General features: G+C 41.1%; 1 protein-coding gene across 1 annotated transcript; it reads right to left on the minus strand.

Moving 5' to 3' along the window:
- Positions 1-11,009: 11,009 nt before the first annotated feature.
- INA (internexin neuronal intermediate filament protein alpha) lies at positions 11,010-24,986 on the minus strand. The gene is made up of 3 exons (XM_044299692.1): positions 23,940-24,986; positions 13,802-13,926; positions 11,010-11,289 (listed from the first exon to the last, which is right to left on the minus strand). The coding sequence occupies exons 1-3, from the start codon at positions 24,984-24,986 to the stop codon at positions 11,010-11,012; spliced, it is 1,452 nt and encodes a 483-aa protein (XP_044155627.1).
- Between the last annotated feature and the right edge of the window lie 223 nt (positions 24,987-25,209).

Genomic DNA, 25,209 nt, shown 5'->3' on the forward strand with positions numbered 1-25,209 from the left:
CCATGCCCAAATCACAAGGCAGCAGCTGCAGCATGTCATTTTCTCATTAAACACCAGTGATTCCCAGATGGGCAGCGAACAAAGGCTGAGGTAAAGGTGCTATAAGAAGACAAGGGGGCTGCCAAGACTACCGGGAGGACACAATAGCTAATTTGTCTAACCCTTCTGCGACCTTCTGAATGGATCAGAAAGCCGTGAACCGGTAATTCTAGAATAATGGCCTTTTGTAGTTAGGATGATGTTTTTCTGTTATGTTCCATTACGGGCAGGGCAGATGATCACTACTGTCTATTCCAAAAATGAGGTGGAGATTCTTAATTTAAGATAATGGGAAAATAATTTATTTTCACCCCTTTGGGTAGCTGTGCACCTAAAACGCTATATTGTGCTGATGAGCATTAAAAAGTCAGAAATAAGAACCGTGTACCGTGAATAAATAGGTCTGAATCTTAGCAGTGGTTCATTCTAGTGACTTACTTTTAGTGCCAGACTTCTCTCCTCCTCCCCCATTGCTGTCAGCCCCATAGACATTGAGTGGTTCGGCAGTGCACATGCACGACCAGCTCTCCATTTAAAGAGGTTTTTCCAAGATTCTGATATTAATGACCTGTCGTCAGAATTAGTCATTAATATCAGATCAGTGGGGATCCATCACAAGGGACCTCCACCAATTGACTGTTTGAGGAGGCTGCTGCCTTCTGGTCTGTGCCGCAGCCTTCTTGCAGCTTACCAAGCACAGCGCCATCCATTGGATAGTGGCTATGCTTGGTATTGCAGATCAGCCCATTCACTTGAATGGGACCGAGCTACACCTAGGCCACGTGATAAATGACAGGTCTACACAGTCAGACCTCCTCCTATCTGATGTTGATGTCCTATCTAGATGGTCAATATCAACATCTTGGACAACCCCTTTAAAATTCTCCTTACTGTAAATGCACAGTGATCACTGAGTCCCGGGGTGGGGACCCCAGCATGCAGACTTTTATCAGCTATACTGTAGATAGATAAACATGCTTTGAGGGACAACCTCTATAGGGACATCACTGCTCCCCACAAGGGTTCTCACCCAGCTTTCCTAAAGTCTTGAAGACCCAACCTGCCTATTAATACAGGAGTGAGGTCTGTAATATTGCACAACCAGACAGATGTAAAGCTGTAAAAATGCTGGATGACCTCCTCTGGGGAAATAATGGCAGTCCTCACGGCTATTACCCAGCTGTCCCAAGCACAGATAGAATTAGTAAATGACTGATGGTTATTTTTATATGCTTTTTTATTTCACTCTATTTATGTTACTTAGGGTTTATGATGCATGGAATCTTCCAGAACAGCCAGCGATTCCTGGTGTGAATCTCAATAACCCCGGACTTCCCCACGGTGCTGCTTTTTTACAGCTTTCAGTCATTGCTTTGCCTCCTTTCATGTCGATGGACGCCTCACTGTGGAAGAAGATGAAATATGTTTTCTTGTAGTTCTTATCTTTATGGTGCACTATGCCCACGTACCGGTGTCTCTCATGATAAGAGGATTCATGCATCCCTCATCTCTTTAGATCTCTATAAATTGCATAAGAGTTTTTATTCTAAGCCACAGCCATCGCTGTAAAGCGCTGCAGAGTATATTGGCACTATGTAAGCCACCCACCCCATCAAAATGTCATGTCTGGTTCTACACCTGAACGATAAAACTCTGAAAACACAGTTATCTATTCTCCAGAGGCGTTTTAAAGAAAAGGGCTACCCAAAAACCCTAATTAAAGGATCGATGGATAGAGCCCTGACACTAGATGAAGAAACAGCCCTACAACCGAAACCGGTTAAATCAAATCCCAACAGGGACCTCCAGGTCAACCTTATCACCCGATACAATAGTAGACATTCACAAATCAGGAAGATCCTAACCAAACACTGGAATATTCTTTCAAAAGACCCAATTTTGAAAGATATACTACCCTCTGGCCCGACTGTTACCTTCAGGATATACTACCCTAAAAAATGTATTGGCCCCATCGTATCCTAATCTTAAGAAAAAAGATAGGAAAAATTGGGTAAATTCCACTCAAAACCGCAATAGAGGAGCTTTTAAATGTTTTAATAAAAAAATTAAATTAGATTATAACCCACGAAAGGAAGGAAATCAGTATCCCAGGGTCCGATGAATTATTAAAACACACCATGGATTGCAGTACAAAGAACGTTATATATCTATTGGAACGCCCCCGTGTAAACTATGTAGGAAGAACTACACAATCTTTGAGAGAACGAATGAACGAGCACCGCTTTAACATCAACCGAAAAGTCCCTACACATAGTGTTTCGAGGCACTTTTTTGAACATCATAATAGTGACGCCACTCTTTTAAAAGTCACTCCACTAGAATGGGTCCTACAGTCATATCAGCAATTGTCCCACAAGGAGATGTATTAGATATATTGTCTTATACTTTCTCCCCTTTTGGTTTGAATGAAACATTAGAATATACCAACTATTGATCCACCTAGGATATCAGTTATCTATAATATCTCCTTGCGACAGCTCTGTAAATCCAAATAGTATTTTTTGCTATGTATTTTTTACTATATATTTATTTTTCATTTAAATTTTTTTATTAAATTATAGATTATTATTTTTATGTACAATTTTAGTTTCTATATATAATTCTTCATATATCTATATCTATATATATATATATATATATATATATAGATATATATATATATCTATATATATATATATATATAGATATAGATATATCTATATGTATTGTTATGTATTGTAGGAATACAGGTCCTTCTAAAAAAATTTGCATATTGTGATAAAGTTCATTATTTTCTGTAATGTACTGATAAACATTAGACTTTCATATATTTTAGATTCATTACACACCAACTGAAGTAGTTCAAGCCTTTTATTGTTTTAATATTGATGATTTTGGCATACAGCTCATGAAAACCCAAAATTCCTATCTCAAAAAATTAGCATATCATGAAAAGGTTCTCTAAACGAGCTATTAACCTAATCATCTGAATCAACTAATTAACTCTAAACACCTGCAAAAGATTCCTGAGGCTTTTTAAAAACTCCCAGCCTGGTTCATTACTCAAAACCGCAATCATGGGTAAGACTGCCGACCTGACTGCTGTCCAGAAGGCCTTCATTGACACCCTCAAGCAAGAGGGTAAGACACAGAAAGAAATTTCTGAACGAATAGGCTGTTCCCAGAGTGCTGTATCAAGGCACCTCAGTGGGAAGTCTGTGGGAAGGAAAAAGTGTGGCAGAAAACGCCGCACAACGAGAAGAGGTGACCGGACCCTGAGGAAGATTGTGGAGAAGGACCGATTCCAGACCTTAGGGGACCTGCGGAAGCAGTGGACTGAGTCTGGAGTAGAAACATCTGTACAGGCGTGTACAGGCGTGTGCAGGAAATGGGCTACAGGTGCCGCATTCCCCAGGTCAAGCCACTTTTGAACCAGAAACAGCGGCAGAAGCGCCTGACCTGGGCTACAGAGAAGCAGCACTGGACTGTTGCATGTCATTCGGAAATCAAGATGCCAGAGTCTGGAGGAAGACTGGGGAGAGGGAAATGCCAAAATGCCTGAAGTCCAGTGTCAAGTACCCACAGTCAGTGATGGTCTGGGGTGCCATGTCAGGTGCTGGTGTTGGTCCACTGTGTTTTATCAAGGGCAGGGTCAATGCAGCTAGCTATCAGGAGATTTTGGAGCACTTCATGCTTCCATCTGCTGAAAAGCTTTATGGAGATGAAGATTACATTTTTCAGCACGACCTGGCACCTGCTCACAGTGCCAAAACCACTGGTAAATGGTTTACTGACCATGGTATTACTGTGCTCAATTGGCCTGCCAACTCTCCTGACCTGAACCCCATAGAGAATCTGTGGGATATTGGGAAGAGAAAGTTGAGAGACGCAAGACCCAACACTCTGGATGAGCTTAAGGCCGCTATCGAAGCATCCTTGGCCTCCATAACACCTCAGCAGTGCCACAGGCTGATTGCCTCCATGCCACGCCACATTGAAGCAGTGATTTCTGCAAAAGGATTTCCGACCAAGTATTGAGTGCATAACTGAACATAATTATTTGAAGGTTTTCTTTTATTGGTCAGATGAAATATGCTAATTTTTGGAGATAGGAAATTTGGGTTTTCATGAGCTGTATGCCAAAATCATCAATATTAAAACAATAAAAGGCTTGAACTACTTCAGTTGGTGTGTAATGAATCTAAAATATATGAAAGTCTAATGTTTATCAGTACATTACAGAAAATAATGAACTTTATCACAATATGCTTATTTTTTGAGAAGGACCTGTATGTATTGTTTATCTAGGTTTTATATACTCAGTTATTTATAGATCTTAGTACAAAGTAAGTATGTATATGGTTATAAGCATGTATGCCTAAATGTTTTTACCTACAGGTCCTTCTAAAAAAAATTAGCATATTGTGATAAAGTTCATTATTTTCTGTAATGTACTGATAAACATTAGACTTTCATATATTTTAGATTCATTACACACCAACTGAAGTAGTTCAAGCCTTTTATTGTTTTAATATTGATGATTTTGGCATACAGCTCATGAAAACCCAAAATTCCTATCTAAAAAAATTAGCAAATCATGAAAAGGTTCTCTAAACGAGCTATTAACCTAATCATCTGAATCAACTAATTAACTCTAAACACCTGCAAAAGATTCCTGAGGCTTTTAAAAACTCCCAGCCTGGTTCATTACTCAAAACCGCAATCATGGGTAAGACTGCCGACCTTACTGCTGTCCAGAAGGCCATCATTGACACCCTCAAGCAAGAGGGTAAGACACAGAAAGAAATTTCTGAACGAATAGGCTGTTCCCAGAGTGCTGTATCAAGGCACCTCAGTGGGAAGTCTGTGGGAAGGAAAAAGTGTGGCAGAAAACGCTGCACAACGAGAAGAGGTGACCGGACCCTGAGGAAGATTGTGGAGAAGGACCGATTCCAGACCTTGGGGGACCTGCGGAAGCAGTGGACTGAGTCTGGAGTAGAAACATCCAGAGCCACCGTGTACAGGCGTGTGCAGGAAATGGGCTACAGGTGCCGCATTCCCCAGGTCAAGCCACTTTTGAACCAGAAACAGCGGCAGAAGCGCCTAACCTGGGCTACAGAGAAGCAGCACTGGACTGTTGCTCAGTGGTCCAAAGTACTTTTTTCGGATGAAAGCAAATTTTGCATGTCATTCGGAAATCAAGGTGCCAGAGTCTGGAGGAAGACTCGGGAGAGGGAAATGCCAAAATGCCTGAAGTCCAGTGTCAAGTACCCACAGTCAGTGATGGTCTGGGGTGCCATGTCAGCTGCTGGTGTTGGTCCACTGTGTTTTATCAAGGGCAGTCTCAATGCAGCTAGCTATCAGGAGATTTTGGAGCACTTCATGCTTCCATCTGCTGAAAAGCTTTATGGAGATGAAGATTTCATTTTTCAGCACAACCTGGCACCTGCTCACAGTGCCAAAACCACTGGTAAATGGTTTACTGACCATGGTATTACTGTGCTCAATTGGCCTGCCAACTCTCCTGACCTGAACCCCATAGAGAATCTGTGGGATATTGGGAAGAGAAAGTTCAGAGACGCAAGACCCAACACTCTGGATGAGCTTAAGGCCGCTATCGAAGCATCCTGGGCCTCCATAACACCTCAGCAGTGCCACAGGCTGATTGCCTCCATGCCACGCTGCATTGAAGCAGTCATTTCTGCAAAAGGATTCCCGACCAAGTATTGAGTGCATAACTGAACCTAATTATTTGAAGGTTGACTTTTTTTGTATTAAAAACACTTTTCTTTTATTAGTCGGATGAAATATGCAAAAAATTTTAGATAGGAATTTTGGGTTTTCATGAGCTGTATGCCAAAATCATCAATATTAAAACAATAAAAGGCTTGAACTACTTCAGTTGTGTGTAATGAATCTAAAATATATGAAAGTCTAATGTTTATCAGTACATTACAGAAAATAATGAACTTTATCACAATATGCTAATGTTTTGAGAAGGACCTGTATACACAGACTGCTAGGAGAAATGTCCCCGTTCCTATTATTTAATTTTACCTAATATATGGTTTTTCGTATGCTCATGCACTTTTTTATATATATATATATTTTCTTATGTATATATTTATTCAAATCATGCTTCAATATCCCGCAATAAGAATCTATTGAAAACACCCATTCATATATTTATTTTTCATCCACCTATTCATATACTTAACATTTACTAAACCCCAAATCGGTTAATCTAATCCATACCAGCTAAAACAATACATTTTGTTTTTATCTTTTCCTCCCCATTATCTGGTTCCTTCAAAGTCTGCCAAACAGCTGTATAAACAGCGGACACCACGGCGCAGGCACACTGAGGCTGAGCGTTCGAACGGCGGCCGGCGCTTCCGCATTGCGCTTCACGGCTCATTCCTGAATGATTAATCTTTCCTGCGCATGCGCTGTAACCCAGCGATGCGCTCCACAGACTGGAAATTAGGTCTGGTATCGGAGCGCATAACCCTTCTTTTACTAGCATGTAGATGATTTCTTGAGGGCCCACTGACCCACCAATGGTAATAACAGTGTTTTGAATATATACTCTACTGAATTTTTCCCATGCATACATGACTTGGCTGTGCCCCTGAGGAGGTCATCACCCCCTGACACAGGAAGTGACATCAGGTGGCCTCCATGTGGCGCTTGTTTGGGTGACTATAAAGACTCTCAATGTTACAATATTGTATATACTTGCTCCTGATGAAGGGGACATTTACCCTCCCCGAAACGCGTTGAGCTATATATCCTGCTTGTTCATAAATAAACAAAATTGCAAGAAGAACCCGGGACTCGAGGTGCTGCTTCATCCTAAGATTCTACAGAAGATCCAGGATAGGGAGGATTCATTTGAGCTTTATCCCAATAGGAATTCCTCCCTGTGAAGTGAGTGAAGTTGACGACTAAATGGTTTTAATTGGAACTATATATTTTAAGTGATTCTGAATACTTTTAAATGATCTTGATCTTTTTTAAGGTATATCAGATTTTTCATTTTATCTATTAGCACCCTTCTTTGAACCTCTTATAGTCTCTTGGTTCGTCTTACAAGGTATTACGTGGGCTATTTATATCTAACTCCTACTATTTGGACTGGCGCCCTTTGGTTTAGTGTAATTATAATTTTTTGTTTGGTTTCACATTTCCGGCCTTTGGTTGTGCCTGGTTTCCAGGCACACAAAGAACCACACACAGCAGCCTCTCCCATACGCTTTCTTGAATTTATATTTTTCATCTAATCCAATCACTACTGCCTAAGAAGTTCCACCCTCTGGTGCCCTGCCTGACCATATGACTACTTGGGATTCTATTCCGAGATAGTCCAGTGAGTTATCCTCTCCTTTTTTTTATATTGTTTTTTTCTCTTTCTCCCTAAATCTGGCTACACCTGATCGGCAGTGCATAGCCCAAGGTTTCAAAGACCACCACAGAGAAAATCTCAGTGTCATGCGCCGCCCTCATCAGACAGTGTTGTTGGTTTAACACAATTTTATTTTAGCGTCATTAATTCGGTTTAAATATTTAGAAGAGAAATAATGCATTTGCCATTTTTAGACACATTATAATTATTTTTTTAGTTTTAAAACCTTCCCTGGGGCGGCCATCTTACAGGCACACACTTCCTTTCTTGGCTTCAGCATGTGTGCCGGGGTAAGGAATGATTCGTTTTACAGCTATAATACAAATTTACAAATCTCACCAGAAAGTGGCCAACCCCTTTTAATTTTCCCACCCTCTGTTGATAATGAGATGACTCTACACATTCAGCCTCAGTCTATACAGCAAAACTGACAAGAGTGCTTGTCTATGCTTTAAAAATGTCATTATATAAAAGTCATAAATGTCAATAAATGTCATTATAATAAAAATATGATTGAAATAATATGTCCTTGTCTGAGTATACATTCTCTTTAACCTGGGGTTTCTCACGCAGGTTATTAATTAGCAAGTCTGTAGCATGAATTACAAAGAAATGTTAGTGGGGGTCTACAGAGCATGGGGTAAAGGGAGCTGATATGGCTGTCATGATAAGTGGCAGTGTTATTCTCACCCTCCCCTATTTTTCTAATCTGTGTATCCTGTATTATGCCAAGCAGTGAACATTTTAATGTTAAAGTGAGTGTTTTTTTTTAGGAATGTGAGGGTCATGATGTCACACTGGCACCACTGTACAGATCTGGACATTTCAGGGCACCATAGAAGGTCTCTATGGTCTCTGCATGGAGACACATTACTAAAAATTCTAATACAGTTGGTACTTACTATATTCCCCACTAAAACAGAGAGTCCATGATGAAAACTTGTATAAAACTAAGATCTGTCTAAAATCTGCTGGGTTGTTAAGGCCAATAACAAGTTGTCATAAATAAACCTTGATATTTAAAGAGGTTTTCTGGGATTTTCATATTGATGGCCTATATAAGATCGTGAGGGGTCCGACTCCTGACACCCCTGCTGATCAGTTTACCAAGCGCAGCGCTGCCGATTTGATAGCGACTCTGCTTGGTATTTCAGCTCAGACCCATTCACTTGAATGCGACTGAGCTGTGCTTAGGCCATGTCACCGATGAACGTGACATCATATGGCCTAGGATGAGACCTAATCGCTCACAGAGTGCTGTGGCCTCTTCGAATAGCTGATCAGTGGGGTTTTTGGGAATCGGACCCCCGTCGATCTCATATTGATCACCTATCATGAGGGTAGGCCATCAATATAAAAATCCTGGAGAACCTTTTTAGCCTTGACACTTTAGATCTTTCAAATGTGTCTTGTTGTCAATGGGGGTAAACCAATTTACCCTATCAGTTCACCGAAGTAAAGAAGGACACAGTTTTTATATCATGGACTTTTATTTCGGATCTTGTCTGCAGGCATAACAATGACACTTCCCCCTCAGTGTTGGACCCTCGATTTTAACATTTTCGAGTACAAAGGTAAAAAAAAGGCCCAAGAAATATTGCCATGACCATGGCGCCGGTGGACACACAGCAAACATACAACATACATCCAGACAATCATTGGAAGAATGTTACAGTATTTTTCTTCACAAGCCTTTACTTTGGTTTTTCCCTTCTACATGACTCTTCCAGTTAGATGGTGTTTTTGTGTATATTATAGATCATTACCGGCTTCTATACCAAGGAATCTCATTGTATCTAGCCTGACAATATTTGTGTTAGTGCCACGCTACCAGTATTTGTGACTTATAGTATTTGTGTATTACAGTACTAGAGGTTCTAGGTGTGCTAGAATAAACCAGTGGTTGGTTATTGGAAAAGTAGGCTGTGGTCATCTGGTCATTCCACTGTGCTTTAGATTGTGATGGTCCCCACATCTCCATTAGGTTAGTTATCCATATGTCTAAGAACTAACATACATTTTTAGATTCTATTCTATATATGCAGTAGATCAAGGAGTGATGTGCTTTTTAGTAATGAGTGGCTACGACAATACACTATGGACTAATCTACTCATGATATTTAGCTTGCATCATGCATCCATCATATCAGCATGGTCATGTTCCCAGCTATATGGTGAGAGAAGAAACTTAGGGTTTCTTTGAAAGTTTGAACCCAGGAATAATCTAACTTGCAGAGTTGGTGTTATGAGATGTTTCACAATTCTTTCTTTTTAAAGTAGTTTCAAGAGTGGTGCTCTCTCTGGAAAAAGAGTAGATCCTGGGCAACTCCTTCAAAGGGGTTTTTGGTTGCAATGATCTACAATTCGTATGCTGAACACCTTCTAATCAATATTTTCATAATGTACCTTCATTGCTAAAACTGTGCCATTCCCGCAATCTGGATCTCCACTGAGACTACAGAAATTGTTATTCTACTAGAAAGCCAGCACATACAGTAGGGGCAATTATTTTTAGAGAAACTCAGCATGGCTCTGGGAGATTGGGGAGGATTCCCACTTCTATTATTTATATGTTCTTCTATACATCAAATTGTTGCAGTGAATGTGTATTTTATTATTTCCATTAGGATTATAGTCCTTGCAGGGATGGAACTACCGCTTTAGCAACCATAGTGGTTGCTGTGGGGCCCAAAATGTCAAGGGGGCCTGGCTAAACCTGCTCTATCTCAGGCTGTATAGCAGCTGGAGATATAAGCCAGGTCTGGCCACCATACAGACAGAGATTTTAGAAACTGGGCCAGGAGTGAGATATGCAAATAACCACCTGCAGATGTCATTCCCGACCTGGTTTCTAAAGTCCTTGGTAGAGTGATGTTATGATTATTGAACGTGTAACCTTATGTACCCAGATCTGATTGTATGGGATGTAATTGCATTGGTTTCTTTACTTTTTTCTTATTCAAAAATATTAATAAAATAATTGAAATATAGAAAACCAGCACAATGATCCCTGGGAATACAGGACTGAAGCGATGTAAAGAGCCTTAAGTGAAAGTTGCTGATGCAGTCAATAGAGCCCCGCAGTGAGTTAATTGGAGGAGTAGGAAAATGTATCTGGAGGGTATTGTGTGCAATTTAGCATGAAGGGAGAACATTTGAAAAATTTGTTTTTGGTCCTGAAAACCCCCTTTAAGAATTTAGGCTTAGTTCTTCCATTTACCATCACCAGATTTGAGAACGAATCCAAGGGGCAGGAACAAAGTAAAACATTTCTACAGGAAAGGTTTGGGAATGTTTTCTTTTGCTCCTACTTTCAGGATAGATTAGTACCTTCAATGACAGGTCAATCTGTCCTATAACACCATGGGATGGACTTGAGGTTCTAGACTAGCGTATGGGTTATATATAGATCCATACCTAAAATTCGCTCCTTATGATGTTCAACATGAAGAAAACCTTGGTGAGCATTTATGATACAAGCATTAGCTGTGAACTAACAGTGAAGGAATCAATGACAAAGTGAAAATTTTTAATGGATCAATTAATAAATTCCTAGTGGGTAGTTTCAACCGTCATTCTGTTCTGACTTCTCTATTTTTTTGGTTGAAACAACAGTTTCTTCAATGATTTCTTCATAGGTTCCTCCTCTGTGGGTAGGTGTTTTAGAGGCTGTTTTGCTGCCTGCATCTGCTTCATCTTTCCTTGTGGAGGATGAAGCTGATGTTATTTTGGAAGAGGATGAAATATTGGATCGAGGCTGATAAGAATAACTGTGGGATGGGTTTGGAGGCATAATGCTCATTCCACTGGTGCTAAACCTGGTCTCCTCACCCTCCAACAATTTCCTGGAAAAAAAAACGACATAAGAAAATTTAACAATCTTAAATAGAACCAGATTTACATCTCAGGGGTCTGTAGACACATTGGGGGATATTTACTAATGTCAGTTTGGCGTAAAGAACCCTTTTTGTGACTTTTTAATGCCTATGTGACAATATTTTGTTGCATGTGGCGTTTTTACGCCATCCTCGCCCCTGGGGGAAAATTTACGCCTGGAAACTCAAGTACTAGGGTAGTTTTCACTCCAGGTGCATGGACTGCCAGAGGATAAGCCTCATTTACGACAAGGCATGCACCGTATCATAAATTAGGTGTCAACGCAGGTGCTATCAAAGACCGGCTTTTAAACACGACTCCCATTATCAGGTGCCTTCGACTCTGTCCTTCATATAGGCCCCACCTTGTCATGTATGCAGAACATTGTGGTGCGCTTCTCACAATACCTGCTGTCCTTCCTCTTCCCTACCAGCCTGTGCTCCTTGCACTCTCAAAGCACTGTGGGGGACATCTACCAATGCTTTTACACCATATTTGTGCCATAATGTGCGAAAAGTGGCAAGAAAAGGGGGCAGACTTAGAGGGAGTGATGGAGCATAGAACTAGTCTTGATAAATCTTCCCCACTGAGTACCTAATTACCCTATCTGTGCCTATAATTTAGACAGGAATACACACTGTTCGGTGCACATTTTCCCTTCAGCAGGTTCGCTCTCATGGGGCTCCCTATAGGCACCTGCCTGCTATCATTTTTACACAAGGGCTTCAGTCCTGTCCAATTAAGCAGCAAGACAGTATAAATAGTGGGAACAATACACCAGTAGCCAGTACAGAAAATATATTTTTACTGCAAATACATGTTATTGTTCTTTTTGCCACATCCAGGGCCGCCATCAAGAATTTCAGCACCCCATGCAGGCAAATCATGTGCCCCCCTGGCCCTTCTAACATTTACAGCCATAACTTTTTTCTTTTCTTTATGTGTGTTAGGCCATTTTGCCATACACATAAGTAAGATTTAAATTTTTAATGAATCAACTTTTATTATGGGTTAAATTAAAGAAAAAATTTGCACCATTTTTATGTACGCTTTTTACCGATAACCATAAATTATGTGCTCACGATATTGTACGGGTTATTATGATTACGGGAATACCAAATACCGTTTTGCAATATTTAATAATAAAATCGAATTTATTGTAATGTTGTTTTTTTTTTTACTAACATTAACTGAAAAAGGTAATATCAAAAACATCATAAAAAAAAGTTGGAATTAGATGTTCCGTTTTTCTGCCATAACTTTTTTTTTTCTGCCATAACTTTTAATAAAGGAATTATTATTACATTGTTATATTATTATTATTACTTGTCTCCACTGAGAATTAAACCCCAGACCTTCCATATAGCAGGCTACAGATTTACCACTACTCTATAAAGCTGATTTGATGTGCAGATAGGATTTTCTGTGCCTGAAAAGCTACTAAACACTATTAGTGTTTATTTTATATCATGCCTGTAAAGAAAACAATAATACTATTAGTAGCTTCTTAGAGTCAGAAAATCCTGTCCCTACTACAGTGCTCTTCTACTCAGTAGTGGCAAAATCTGCTGCTTGCTGTACAGAAGATCTGGGGTTAAATTCCCAGCAGATAACTCAGAAATTTTTTTTTTGTAAAGGTTATGGAAAAAAATAGAACTCTCCAGCTTTTCTTTCACAGTAGTAGTTACATTCAGTCAAAGCATAGTAATTGCTATCTCTGTAATCATAAAAACCCGTAGACATTTATGGTGATCTGTAAACAGCATAACTAAAAATGGTGCAATTTTTTTTTCATTCACTATGATAATATACTATTTATATAATATTATGCATGTAAAGAAAATAATAATAATAATAATAATAATTTAGTAGCTTATTAAGCACAGACAATCCAGTATATTCAATAGAGCCGGTCTATAGTGTAGTGGTTAATCTCCTGCCTGTCATATAGAAGGTCTAAGGTTCAAATGGCATGCAAATGTATTTCTTTAGCAAAAGTCAATGTGCTAGGACAGGGCTCCTTCCCCATGTGGAGTGGAAGGACCACACAGCTTCATTAGTATTCACTGAATTGAATATTAATCAGGCCCCACAGCTTCTGCACTGTAGTGAATATTAAGAGTTCACACAGCTTCTGAAGTGAATATTAATGAAGTTGCAGATGTCAAATACCGTACTCAAAATTGCTACCCAGGAGGCTGCTCTGGGCCCCTGACAGCAGTACTGCCCTAATGGAGGCCCGGGCTACATGCATCACTGTTACATATATGTTCTGCCTCCAGACAAACTAAGTATAGCATATAGGATAAAATATTTTACTCTGATATCATTGAAAGATATTTATAATTTGATACAAATATAGAAAGACATCAGAGCTATTGCTTTCGATCTCACACTTGACCTCACTGATGTATACTGCAGATTTTACACACAACTGTTTCATGAACACTACTGAAAGAATCCAATAGAAGCACAAATTACCGATATGCTGCAATTTCTATGTCCAGTGCCATCTTGACATTTAGCAGGTCCTGATATTCATGCAGGTGGCGAGCCATCTCGCCCTTTGTGCTCCTCAGCTCATTTTCCAGCTGATTAATGGTATCCTGTAATCAATAAGAGACAGTGATTATATTATGTAGCATGCCGTGCCAAAGCTCCAGCAATGTGATAACATGCACAGTGTCATTTCTGATAATACTGTATATTCTGATCATGTACCAATCCTCCATATTCCCCTAGTATATCCATAACAGGTAAAGACAAAAGACTGGTAAGGTCCTCCGGAGGGAGAGCGGTCCTAAACAGAGACTCTGGGTAATAGAGGGGAGTCCCGAATGGGAGGTTCACCTCTTTTACATCCATATGACGTAAAAGACAATATATATAAGGAGTTGGCCAGTTTATGGTAACTTTTAGAAATGTGCTGGAAACTGCACTGTAGTCAGCTTACCCACAGGTCCTAAGAAGAACTTTTCCTTTGATGTCCCCTTCATTGCAGCATCAGTCGGCTCCTGTCTAAACATAGTGATCCTTCCTCCAATATGGCCACTGATATAAGGAAACATAACTAGACCCATCAGCAGCCTCTACTATGTAACATTGTACATGGCACTGCGCATTCGCTAGTTGCCCAAGCCATGCGTAGTGTTGCTCTATGGGTGTCTCTGATGGACAGGTCCAGTCATGGTCTCCTCCATCAGCGTCCATGTTGGGGGAAGGATTGTTATCTTTACACAGGGCCCGGTTAGTCAGCACAAGGGGCCGATGCTGCAATGAAGGGGACAGAAATGGACATGGTGATTCCAGCCTATTAGCAAGCTAACTACAGTGTGGTTTCCAGTACATTTCTAAAAGTTACCATCAACCGACCAAGGAATTATTCAAGGAGCCTTCCTACATTTTAAAAGGGTTTTTCAGGAGTGCAATATTGATAGCCTATCCTCAGGGTAGGTCATCAATATCAGATCAGTGAGGATTCTGACTCCCAGCAATCCCACCAATGAGCCATTCGAAGAGGTCATGGTGCTTTGTTGAATGCTGTGGCCTTTTCCTAGGCCCGTGACATCACATTCATTGGCCACATGGTCTATGTGTAGCTCAGTCCTCTTCAAGTGAATGCTGTGAGGAGGCCACAGCCAAACTGGCTCTCAGGGTTCCAAGAGTCAGACCCCCACCGATCACATATTGATGACCTGTCCTGAGGAGCGGTCATCAGTATTGTACTCCCGGAAAACCCCTTTAGTCACGGATGCCACAAGGATTATTGATTGATATGGTCTACAAAATGCTAAAACGTGATTACATTCTGATTGCATAATTACACAATTAAGCTCAAAAGACATATGTAATGTTTAGAATCGGGTCCGGCCAGGCCTTCTCTTCAATGAACTGTACAATCTACATCCTGATCTTCATCAAGGGGTTGTCCCAAGGTGAACACTTATCACCTGTTCCGTATTTGATCTCTGGGGGATGGCTATCTCCATCACTGGTATAGACTTTAGGATGGAGCAGCAATGCACATGCTCAAACGCCTCTCCATTCAAAGAAGGTGCACAGGACCCTCGTTCTTGTGATCTGTGGGGGTCTTAGAGGGGAAACCTCCAGCGATTAGACACTTATCACCAATCCCTTCAAAGGTTTGTCAGCCTCCCAGCTCTGGCTTGTGTCACTACCTGGATTTAGCCAACTAGGTAGGTTATCTACATTGGGCATGCTGGGAGTTGTAGTATTGCAGCAGCTGGAGAACCACAGGTTGAAGACCAATGATCTATATACAGGATATATTTAGTGGCTGTGTACACCCATGTTTCTAAATACTTAACATGACATCATACTGAATGAAGCCGTTACCTACTGTGTCCACAGATATGCTTCTCTCCATGTATATGTTTACTTAGTACTTTGAGTGCACAAGGGTGGACTGCAATTATTATCCTCGTCAAACGCACTAGCGCCGTAGTACCTACTGCAGCTAAGATTTAATGTGACCCTCAGGTTTTATATAAAAATTTAACGTAAGCTGGGGAATAGTAAATGTACCTGGAGGTCCCCTTTTGAGTCATTTTGGGCAGGACACATCAATTTCCCATCTGTTAGCTTTCATTTAATATCCACACCAGCTTCTCGGTCTACCCTATGCACCCTATGGTAATGTGATGCACTCCCCCTGCTGTCACATGGACGTGGGCGTTTTTATTTTTGCCTTTTATTTGTCCGCATTTTTTAACTTTTTTTTTTTTAAATATATTTTTGCCAGATATGTCCCCCAATAGGTTATTAACCACCTCCCGACCGCCTAACGCGCCGATGCGTCCGGGAGGTGGTTGATTTGTTCCTCCTGGACGCATCGGCGCGTCATCTCGCGATACCCGAGATTTCCTGTGAACGCGCGCTCACAGGAACAGAAGGTAAGCGAGTGGATCTCCAGCCTGCCAGCGGCGATCGCTCGCTGGCAGGCTGGAGATGTGATTTTTTTTAACCCCTAAAGGTATATTAGACGCTGTTTTGATAACAGCGTCTAATATACCTACTACCTGGTCCTCTGGTGGTCCCTTTTGCTAGGATCGACCACCAGAGGACACAGGTAGGTCAGTGAAGTCGCACCAAACACTACACTACACCCCCCCCCCCCCGTCACTTATTAACCCCTTATAAACCCCTGATCACCCCATATAAACTCCCTGATCACCCCCCCCCCCCCGTCATTGATCACCCCCCTGTCAGGCTCCGTTCAGACGTCCGTATGATTTTTACGGATCCACAGATACATGGATCGGATCCGCAAAACACATACGGACGTCTGAATGGAGCCTTACAGGGGGGTGATCAATGACAGGCGGGTGATCACCCATATAGATTCTCTGATCACCCCCTGTCATTGATCACCCCCCCTGTCATTGATCACCCCCCTGCAAGGCTCAATTCAGACGTCCGTATGATTTTTACGGATCCATGGATACATGGAACGGATCCGCAAAACACATGCGGACGTCTGAATGGAGCCTTACAGGGGGGTGATCAATGACAGGCGGGTGATCACCCATATAGATTCCCTGATCACCCCCTGTCATTGATCACCCCCCTGTAAGGCTCCATTCAGACGTCCGCATGATTTTTACGGATCCATGGATCGGATCCGCAAAACACATGCGGACATCTGAATGGAGCCTTACAGGGGAGTGATCATCCCATATACACTCCCTGATCACCCCCTGTCATTGATCACCCCCCTGTAAGGCTCCATTCAGACGTCCGCATGTGTTTTGCGGATCCGATCCATGGATCCGTAAAAATCATGCGGACGTCTGAATGGAGCCTTACAGGGGGTGATCAATGACAGGGGGTGATCACCCATATACACTCCCTGATCACCCCCTGTCATTGATCACCCCCCTGTAAGGCTCCATTCAGACGTCCGCATGTGTTTTGCGGATCCGATCCATGTATCCATGGATCCGTAAAAATCATGCGGACGTCTGAATGGAGCCTTACCAGGGGGGTGATCAATGACAGGGGGTGATCACCCATATACACTCCCTGATCACCCCCTGTCATTGATCACCCCCCTGTAAGGCTCCATTCAGACGTACGAATGTGTTTTGCGGATCCGATCCATGTATCCATGGATCCGTAAAAATCATACAGACGTCTGAATGGAGCCTTACCAGGGGGGTGATCAATGACAGGGGGGTGATCAGGGAGTCTATATGGGTGATCACCCCCCTGTCATTGATCACCCCCCCTGTAAGGCTCCATTCAGACATTTTTTTTGGCTCAAGTTAGCGGAAATATATATATATTTTTTTTGTTTTTTCTTACAAAGTCTCATATTCCACTAACTTGTGTCAAAAAATAAAATCTCACATGAACTCGCCATACCCCTCACGGAATCCAAATGCGTAAACATTTTTAGACATTTATATTCCAGACTTCTTCTCACGCTTTAGGGCCCCTAAAAAGCCAGGGCAGTATAAATACCCCACATGTGACCCCATTTCGGAAAGAAGACACCCCAAGGTATTCGCTGAGGGGCATATTGAGTCCATGAAAGATTGAAATTTTTGTCCTAAGTTAGCGGAAAGTGAGACTTTGTGAGAAAAAAAACAAAAAAAAATCAATATTCCGCTAACTTATGCAAAAAAATAAAAATTCTAGGAACTCGCCAGGCCCCTCATTGAATACCTTGGGGTGTCTTCTTTCCAAAGTGGGGTCACATGTGGGGTATTTATACTGCCCTGGCTTTTTAGGGGCCCTAAAGCGTGAGAAGAAGTCTGAGATCCAAATGTCTAAAAATGCCCTCCTAAAAGGAATTTGGGCACCTTTGCGCATCTAGGCTGCAAAAAAGTGTGACACATCTGGTATCGCCGTACTCAGGAGAAGTTGGGGAATGTGTTTTGGGGTGTCATTTTACATATACCCATACTGGGTGAGATAAATATCTTGGTCAAATGCCAACTTTGTATAAAAAAATGTGAAAAGTTGTCTTTTGCCAAGATATTTCTCTCACCCAGCATGGGTATATGTAAAATGACACCCCAAAACACATTCCCCAACTTCTCCTGAGTACGGCGATACCAGATGTGTGACACTTTTTTGCAGCCTAGGTGGGCAAAGGGGCACATATTCCAAAGTGCACCTTTCGGATTTCGCAGGCCATTTTTTACACATTTTGATTGCAAGGTACTTCTCACACATTTGGGCCCCTAAATTGCCAGGGCAGTATAACTACGCCACAAGTGACCCCATTTTGGAAAGAAGACACCCCAAGGTATTCCGTGAGGGGCACGGCGAGTTCCTAGAATTTTTTATTTTTTTGTCACAAGTTAGCGGAAAATGATGATTTTTCTTTTTTTTTCCTTTTTTCCTTACAAAGTCTCATATTCCACTAACTTGCGACAAAAAATAAAAAATTCTAGGAACTCGCCATGCCCCTCACGGAATACCTTGGGGTGTCTTCTTTCCAAAATGGGGTCACTTGTGGCGTAGTTATACTGCCCTGGCAATTTAGGGGCCCAAATGTGTGAGAAGTACCTTGCAATCAAAATGTGTAAAAAATGAACGGCGAAACCCGAAAGGTGCACTTTGGAATATGTGCCCCTTTGCCCACCTTGGCAGCAAAAAAGTGTGACACATCTGGTATCACCGTACTCAGGAGAAGTTGGGGAATGTGTTTTGGGGTGTCATTTTACATATACCCATGCTTGGTGAGAAAAATATCTTGGTCAAATGCCAACTTTGTATAAAAAAATGGGAAAAGTTGTCTTTTGCCAAGATATTTCTCTCACCCAGCATGGGTATATGTAAAATGACACCCCAAAACACATTCCCCAACTTCTCCTGAGTACGGCGATACCAGATGTGTGACACTTTTTTGATGCCAAGGTGGGCAAAGGGGCACATATTCCAAAGTGCACCTTTCGGATTTCACCGGTCATTTTTTACAGATTTTGATTGCAAAGTACTTCTCACACATATGGGCCCCTAAATTGCCAGGGCAGTATAACTACCCCACAAGTGACCCCATTTTGGAAAGAAGACACCCCAAGGTATTCTGTGAGGGGCATGGCGAGTTCCTAGAATTTTTTATTTTTTGTCGCAAGTTAGTGGAATATGAGACTTTGTAAGAAAAAAAAATAAAATAAAAATCATCATCATTTTCCGCTAACTTGTGACAAAAATAAAAAGTTCTATGAACTCACTATGCCCATCAGCGAATACCTTAGGGTGTCTACTTTCCGAAATGGGGTCATTTGTGGGGTTTTTCTACTGTTTGGGCATTGTAGAACCTCAGGAATCATGACAGGTGCTCAGAAAGTCAGAGCTGTTTCAAAAAGCGGAAATTCACATTTTTGTACCATAGTTTGTAAACGCTATAACTTTTACCCAAACCATTTTTTTTTTTTGCCCAAACATTTTTTTTTTCATCAAAGACATGTAGAACAATAATTTGGCGAAAAATTTATATATGGATGTCGTTTTTTTTGCAAAATTTTACAGCTGAAAGTGAAAAATGTCATTTTTTTGCAAAAAAATCGTTACATTTTGATTAATAACAAAAAAAGTAAAAATGTCAGCAGCAATAAAATACCACCAAATGAAAGCTCTATTAGTGAGAAGAAAAGGAGGTAAAATTCATTTGGGTGGTAAGTTGCATGACCGAGCGATAAACGGTGAAAGGAGTGTAGTGCTGAAGTGTAAAAAGTGCTCTGGTCATGAAGGGGGTTTCAGCTAGCGGGGCTGAAGTGGTTAAAAAACTTCTGGAGGAAACTGACCCTTTTTTTTTTTTTTTTTTTCATTTTTGCACTTTTTTTTTTTTCATTTTTCATTTATATTTTGTTTATAATTTTTATACCTATTTTTTTATTGCATTGTATGTCCATCAAGAGGCCATAAAAATACTTCTGTGGGACACTAACACTTTTTTTTTATGTATTTAGCTCTATTTTCACTGTAACTGGTAAATCCAAAGGAAAACAGGCCCCTATGGGAGCATTGTATACAGGTATCAGATTTTGCTAAGACCCTGACACCCAGCGATCACGTGATCGCCAGCTGGGGACCGCGTCTGTCTTCTCCTCGGGTCCTCGTCTGTCACTGACAGCTGGGGACCTGACCTGCTGATTTAATTCAGCGCTGTACGAATTAAATCACCGCTGGTAGTCAGAAACACAGCTGATAGCACAGCGAGATGGGGCTGCAAACCATGGCTCTGTGTGCCACATGCGGCCCGTGGGCCCCAGGTTGTGCGCCCCTGGTCTACAGGCTTTTTACTTCACACTGATCGTGCACCTTGTCTGCTTTTAGCTTAGTTCCATTAGTACAAAACTGCGACCTTTGACTACAGTTTCACTACGCTGCTTGTAGGGGGTCTGAGGTAGTCTGAGACACGCCCCCTGAGTCATTATTGGTTCAGGCAGCAGTAGGGCAGTGGGTGTGTCTCAGACCACCTAAGACTGTAGCTAAGCTGGATTCACAGATCACAGCTGTGCCCTCATGCAGATACCCTGATGTAGCCAAGGAGCGAGATCCGAGGAAAATAAATAGCAGGGACTCTTCCCCTATAGGTACTGATTAACATGTGTGGACCTCATCCAATACCCATATCTCAACTACCCGAACCCATGTATGTTCTGGGGGATTCAAAGGGCAACCTGGGGTTAATACCAGTACATTTTCATTACATGAGAACCAGCCTCTATATATTACACAGTAAGTAGCAGTAACTATAGTTGATGACACAAATATTTGAGCGTCCCAGAAACAGCGCCACTCTGTGTTATTTCATCTGTCTGGTATTGCACCTCAGTCCTCAAGTAAATAAGCTCAGCTGCAATACCGCACATGTCCAATGAGCAAAAGTGGCGCTGTTTCTGGAATATTGTTGATATACTTTCCTAATCTCACGCAACCCCTTTAACATCTTAACTTGCTTGATATAGGATGTGATGTAACTGTAAAAAACAATCCTTATCAGGTTAAATATCAATTTTTATAAAGAAAATCAGGAGATGGAAGAATTTATTTATTTGTCTCATTAGTAAGATTTTCTCACCTGTGAGCGGCTGTCTGGCCCGGACATTTCTGCTCAGAGAAGCAGCGCAAGTTCAGAGGCTCTGCCTCCATTTTGGGAGCAGCAACTGTTCATGCACTGCTACCCAGAAGTGCAGTGGCGCATGCGCAGATGCTGCTCCAGTTGCAGAAACAGAGCCTCTGTGCTTGCACAGCTACTGTGAGCAGTGGCGCAGGCGGGAGATTGTCAGGGCAAGGTGAGATGTCTAGCCTTGTCAATCAACACGAGGAGGGCGCTTCTTCACAGGTGGGGACAGCCCCTCACAGGTGAAGAACTGTTGCTAATGAGACAAATTGATTATTTAGAATGGAATTGCTCATCCCTAGCCCAGACCCTTTGGTTTCCACTGATTTATATGAGCCAACAATTACATACAGGTTCCTATTTCCTATGATTGCAATCTACCAGCGTAAAATATGAAACAGAGAGATGCTAAAATGAATTGCCTGGGAAATGAAGCCTGCAGAACCCGCAAAGGTTTGGTGGTTGGGATAATGCTGCTCACACCAAGGCTCGTACCATCTCTCCAGTCCCACGTCTGTAAGCCATGTATAATAAGTACCAGGTCACCTCTGTACAGGCGATTCATATTTCTAGATTGTACGCGCTCGCCTGGTTTACATAAAAAGAAGCTGATGGAACAAAAACAAAGTGCCACTCCCTTCTAAACATGGCGGCGAAAGTTATGTTGGGTGGATCTAATATTTACTGGTTTCAATTTGATCTTAAATCTCAAACATCTTGAGAAAAAAATACTAGACAATATTTTAGCTATGCAAATGAGATTTTTAAGTAATGTGAACCTTTTTATAATATATAAATGTGAACATACAAGGTATTTGATCAACTATTTGTAGTTTGTTTACATAGAACCAGAGCATAGAACTAAGCTGCCGACGGGGCGGTTTTTACACAAAGAGATGGATCAATAGAAAGATAGATAGATACATAGATAGATGATAGATAAATAGATAGATGGTAGATAGATGGTAGATAAATAGATACATAGATAGATGATAGATAAATATAAAGATACATAGATAGATAGATAGATAGATACATAGATAGATGATAGATAAATATAAAGATACATAGATAGATGATAGATACATAGATAGATACATAGATAGATGATAGATAAATAGATAGATGGTAGATAGATGGTAGATAAATAGATACATAGATAGATGATAGATAAATATAAAGATACATAGATAGATAGATAGATACATAGATAGATGATAGATAAATATAAAGATACATAGATAGATGATAGATACATAGATAGATACATAGATAGATGATAGATAAATATATATATATAGATAATAGATAGATAGATAGATAGATAGAAAGGTAATTAAGCAGCAGATAAAAGAGTTGAATGATAGAAGACAGACATAAATAAAGCATTGGAAGATAGATAGCTTGCAGATAAATAGATACATAGATAAATAGATAGATAGATAAATAGATACATAGATAGATAGATAAATAGATAGATAGATAGTAGATAAATAGATACATAGATAAATAGATAGATAGATAAATAGATACATAGATAGATGATAGATAAATATAAAGACACATAGATCGATAGATAATAGATAGATAGATAGATAGATAGATAGATAGATAGATAGATAATTAAGCAGCAGATAAAAGAGTTGGATGATAGAAGACAGACGAATAAATAAAGTATTGGAAGCTAGATAGCTTGCAGATAAATAGATAATTGATAGTTTACAGATAAATATATATTTTATATATTAGATAGCTAGATAGATTGCAGATAAATAGATAACTGATATGAGATAGATAAATAGCTACATAGGTAAATAGTGATAATTTTTCAGCTAAATGCATTGAGACATGGGCAAAAAAGATTTTATCAGTGTACTGCTGCTCTAAGTATAACAAACTTGAGAGATCTTAGCAACTTTTAATATAAATAATAATAATAATAAGAAGAAGAAAGCAATATGCCAGCCTCCTCTTTCTGGCTTGCACCTTGTAGTGCTTGTTCTCCTGACAGTCCCAGAAGAGCCTTTGTTAGACCCTGCTGCCACTCCCTACCCCTCCTCCCCCACCCTGCCTTCCTTGAGATGATTTTTTTTTTACTTTCCAGTGCACCACAAAGCAGCTAATGTCTGCACGAATGTGTTACATAAGGCTCCTCATCTATAATATATCCCAGCCATTCTCCATGATTGCACATTTAACCTGTTCCAGCTAAATAGATCAGGTCCCATACTTAGGGTAGTGTAGAAATACAAAGCAAAGAGCTCAAATAAAAAAGGTTCTCTGTTATACATAATAATAGTAACAAAACCAACACAATACCCACTAGGTATAGTCACATAATTGCCACTAGATCAGTATGGGAACCTAGGACACTATGAGTGGTTCAGCACCATGGACAGGAGTCAGCTCCACTTCACACTTGAGTATCTGCTCTACCACAGACCCTTGTATGTAACACTGTGTTTCTAAAGTGAAATAACAAGAACCCCTGTAGTGTCAGGACTCCTGAGGTGTCATTACCTGCATACCAGTCGTCTCTGCAATGTGCCTGTCTTCCATCTCCTGGATCTGCCTTTCCAAAGACTCATTGGTACCACGAAGGCTCTCGGTCTCGATGGTCTTGGACTGGAGCTGTCTTCTGTAATCGTTCATCTCCTCCCTGTTGGCTCTGAGGACTTCTGAGCTGCGAGTTGCCTGCTCACTGAGGTTGGCAAATTTGGACTTGTACCACTCATCAGCAGAATGCAGGTTCTTGGCTGCCAGAGACTCATACTGAGAACGGATATCCTTCAAAGCTGAAGTCAGGTCAGGCTTAGCCATCTCCATCTCTACTGAGACCTGAGAGGCTTGAATCATGGCCAACAGCTCTGTGACTTCTTCTTCATGGACTTTCCTCATAAAGGAGATCTCATCCAGAAGAGATTCCACCTTCTTTTCCAGATCCAGACGTGCCAAGGTGGCATCATCTACATCTTTCTTATGTGCTTTCAAAGCATACTCTGTCTCCTCTCTCATCCTGATCTCATCTTCATACCTAGCCTTGAGTTTCTGAAGATCATCTTCAAGGCTGTCCCTCTCCAGGATGAGTTGAGCCTTCTCATTGTTGAGCTCCTCAATCTGAGACCTGAGATCTTTAAACTCTTGCTGGTAGAGCTCTCCAAGCCTTGAAGGTTCAGCCTGCCTTTCCCTTAGGGCTATCAGCTCGGTTTCCAGCACCTTGTTCTGTTGCTCCAGGTTGTGCACCTTCTCAATGAACATGGCAAACCGATCATTGAGACCTTGAAGTTGCTCCTTTTCATTGGTACGGATGATTTTAAACTCATTGTTCGTGGCTGAACTTTGAGTCAGGTCTAAGTTTTCTCCAGACACATAGCCACCAGCTCGGGCAGATCTCCTGTAAGAAGATTGCAGAGGGACATTGCTGCGGGACAAGGAATGGGACCTGAAACCACCAGAAATGGTTGTCCTGGATGAAGAGCTGGCGCCTAGGCGACTGGTTGACCTAGGAGGGTCTCCAAAGATCTTCCTATAGGAGGAGGAAAGGTAGTGATCTGAACCAAAACTCATCTTGGAGAGAGGATGAGGGAGGGACACCTGAGCTGTGGCTTTTATACTGTGAGGCAAGATCAATAGCTAGGGGAGAAGCATTCACAGTGGTGGCCACACCATGCGATTTAACCCCCTCTTCCCTGGAGGGGATGAATTATCTGCTGGGCTGCAGCAGTAGATATTCCACAGGAGGTGACTGAAGGAGGGATGAGGGGGTTTCTTTCCAGCTGCACAGATGGAA

The sequence above is a fragment of the Bufo gargarizans genome, chromosome 6, assembly GCF_014858855.1.
Source record: "Bufo gargarizans isolate SCDJY-AF-19 chromosome 6, ASM1485885v1, whole genome shotgun sequence".
In the NCBI taxonomy this organism is placed as follows: Eukaryota; Metazoa; Chordata; class Amphibia; order Anura; family Bufonidae; genus Bufo; species Bufo gargarizans.